At 39.0% G+C, this 3,109-nt stretch overlaps 1 protein-coding gene across 1 annotated transcript; it reads right to left on the bottom strand.

Annotated features, from left to right (window-relative positions):
* Positions 1 to 902: 902 nt before the first annotated feature.
* LOC131002982 (ethylene-responsive transcription factor ERN3-like) lies at positions 903 to 1,760 on the bottom strand. The gene has a single exon (XM_057929459.1). The coding sequence runs from the start codon at positions 1,758 to 1,760 to the stop codon at positions 903 to 905; it is 858 nt and encodes a 285-aa protein (XP_057785442.1).
* Positions 1,761 to 3,109: the final 1,349 nt, after the last annotated feature.

Here is a 3,109-nt window from a genome sequence, read left to right on the forward strand (position 1 = left end):
AAAGTCACACAAATCCCACAATAATACCACTCTCTTGCAATTATGACATCACTAAATATTAGTAGTATTGTTTATGAATGTACTTGCTACTTGCTTTTGTCCCAACTTGCATTATAATTTATGTTAGTCCAATGTGTAATAGCAACAAAACTACCAACTTGATAAAGAAAAATGATGTGGAACTAGTAAAGCAAGTGGATCAATTATGTTCTTGCATTAACAAATTCACATAGATGAGTTGAAGATTAAATGTTCCATAATTTGTGTATGTCGCTATGTTTCATTGTTATACTGAAACGTTCACAAAAATTAGTTTATTTTACTTTCGAAAACTTTCTATCACATGGTGAGTCATTTTCTGCACTCACAATACAATTAATTATCATTATTAACACTACATTTTAAGTGTGATCGCTCACAATAAACTAAATCATTTTCATTAAAACTCGGGTCATTCCCTTCTAGAACTATTTTTTGTGGATGGCTGGAGTATTTTAGTAATATTTTTTATAAAATAAAATTTATTAAAATATTATATATTGTACTTAATTTTTATTTTCTAAACTTATATACCCTAAATATTTGAATTTATTAATCTAATAATGAACTTGTTACTAATAAAAGTAAAAATAAATGATTAAAAATAAGTATATGTCCTAACCGGATGAACAAACCCTAATTAATAAAATTAAATTAAAGCAATGAAATTTTAAAATTAAAATAGAACACAAGTATGATACACTAGATCTCAAGTGCCCTTCGTTGCTTTGGGTTATTTTTAATGTACATGTTTTTTACTTTTCATTTTGCTTTGAGATGTTACATAAGAAGCATGCAAATGCCTTTTCACCCTTTGGTAAAAAAAAAGAAAAAGTTTTTTTTTTGTTTTTTGCAGCTGCTTTTCACCATTCACTGTGTGCTGGAGATTCAGTAAACGTAGGTGGGACTAAAACAGACGAAGAAACCTTGAATCTTTTGCTTCTAGAACCTTCTCCACCGCCGCCACTCATCACTTCCGGGCTGCTGATCCACCCCATCGCCGTCTGCTCGTTCAAGCTCATCTCCGACCCGTCGGAGTCGAGGGCGGGGTGCCGGAACCCCTGCCACTCGCCGCTGTAGTCGGAGATGCTCGACGTCTCCCACGAGGGCGACGCGCCCTCGTGGCAGACGACATGCGGCACGATCACGCTTGGCTGCACCGACTTCTCGATTTTCTTGATGTCGCCGCCGCCGTATTGGTGGTGGTGGTGGTGGTAGCCGCCTCTGCAGTGGAAGATGCTGGCGAAGGTGAAGTGGTCGCTCACTCTGCTCTTCGACGACGCCTTGCTCTCCGTGTTCCTCGCCATGATGTTCTGCAGATTCTTGCTCAGCTTCGCCTTCAGGGAGGAGAAGCTCAGCCCGTGCCGGCCGTCGCTCTCCGCCGGCGAAACGGCCCGGTTCGGGTCCATGTTCGGGTTCGGGTTCGGGCTCGGGCCGGGCGAGGAGAAGTTGGTGCGCGCATTCTCGCCGCGGAGGGCGCGCGCGGCCTCGTCGTAGGCCCGGGCGGCCTCCTCGGGGGTGTCGTAGGTGCCGAGCCAGAGGCGGACGCGTTGCGACGAGTCCTTGATCTCGGCGACCCATCTCCCCGACGGACGTTGCCTCACGCCGACGAATCTACGCGGCGTCGGTGACTTTTTAGCCTGAACTTTGTTCGTATTGTTGTTATTGTTGTTGTTGTTGGCGGCGGCTATTGTGGTATTTGTGGAGTTGAATCCGGCCATGAGTAGGGAGAAGTTGGTTAATTATTTAATTTATATTGTATGGTTTTATTTTTTGAAAAAAAATGTTTGGTACATGCTCTATTTATATTAGGGTTGAGGGTTAAGTGTAATTCTTGAAGAATTCTTCTCAATTATTTGTGCTTTTGTCCACATTATAAGTAATTAATCATGGAGTATATTTTTGCTAATTTATTTAATTGTAAGCTTGATTAGTTTGGATTCATGTGCAGCATACGTAGCTACTGAGAACTCTTGGATTAAAAAAATTGGAGATGGCATCATTTCATGTACAAAATTAACTAGAATAAATAAATATGTTTGGTGAATCGTTTGCTGCCAACAGACATGGTTAAACTCAAGAGATTAATATGATCTACTAATTAATCTCAATCGTTATGAAACTTGCGTATTTGATGGCTAGAAATAACTATTGTAATATTTTTTGAAAGTTGAATTGCGGTACGAGCAAGATTCGTTAGTTTTTTTGGGTCAAAGTTCGTGTTTTATTTTGTAATTTATCCTATTAAATAAAAAATTTAAAGACCGTATCATGATGGATTCGAATTCAAGACGTTAAGTACGAATCAGTATACCGCTGGGCAAAAACACGCACACATGATACTCGCTACTTTATTGTGATGTATGGGAATATCCCGAGCTTAAATTCCATCGTTAGTTCATTTATTTTCATTTTTAGCATTATGATTCCTTTTCGAAGTAGGATTCGTTTTAGACTTATGAACATCGACGGATACAGAGTGGGACGGTGGGGGGTTTTGTTGATCTGATGGTGGACATAAATTTATCACGTACGAATCGAACCACGTAAATTTTTTTAGAGTTTTATTTTCATTCTAGCAATTACGATCCAATTTATCATTCGATTTCATGACATGCGCGCATATCCTCTCGTGTTAAAAGTATGCTCAAACCCCCTTAAATCTTGAGCTATAAAAGCTTCACTTAATCAAACAGTGTTCAACGCATTAAAGTAAGGATTAATTAGAGTGCAGACAAACATAACACGCGCCCTAATTAAGTGATTAAACGGTTTTGGAACGTTAATTTTTGGAGTTGAAACTCAAGATTAATTAATTGGTATATTAATTTGATGTGTGGGGGCTTCAAAAGATGGAATTTTGCTATTGTAGATGGAATGATTTGGGGGGTTTCAAAAGCAACGTGCCGTGTCCTTTGTGATGTTGGTTTCCCTTTGATCCAACTCAATCACTAATTTAATCACACCATTAATTACTTGATTAATTAATGGAAAGCCATTTGAAAGAGGGATTTTGTCTCTTTCCTCCAACTAGATTATGACCAATGCTGCAATGCATGCAGCTTTGGAT

The sequence above is a fragment of the Salvia miltiorrhiza genome, unplaced genomic scaffold, assembly GCF_028751815.1.
Source record: "Salvia miltiorrhiza cultivar Shanhuang (shh) unplaced genomic scaffold, IMPLAD_Smil_shh fragScaff_scaffold_50:::fragment_4:::debris, whole genome shotgun sequence".
In the NCBI taxonomy this organism is placed as follows: domain Eukaryota; kingdom Viridiplantae; phylum Streptophyta; class Magnoliopsida; order Lamiales; family Lamiaceae; genus Salvia; species Salvia miltiorrhiza.

What these genes read in the sequence shown, in the direction of transcription:
- LOC131002982 (XM_057929459.1), bottom strand. Translation starts at nt 1,760, where the DNA reads ATGGCCGGATTCAACTCCACAAATACCACAATAGCCGCCGCCAACAAC.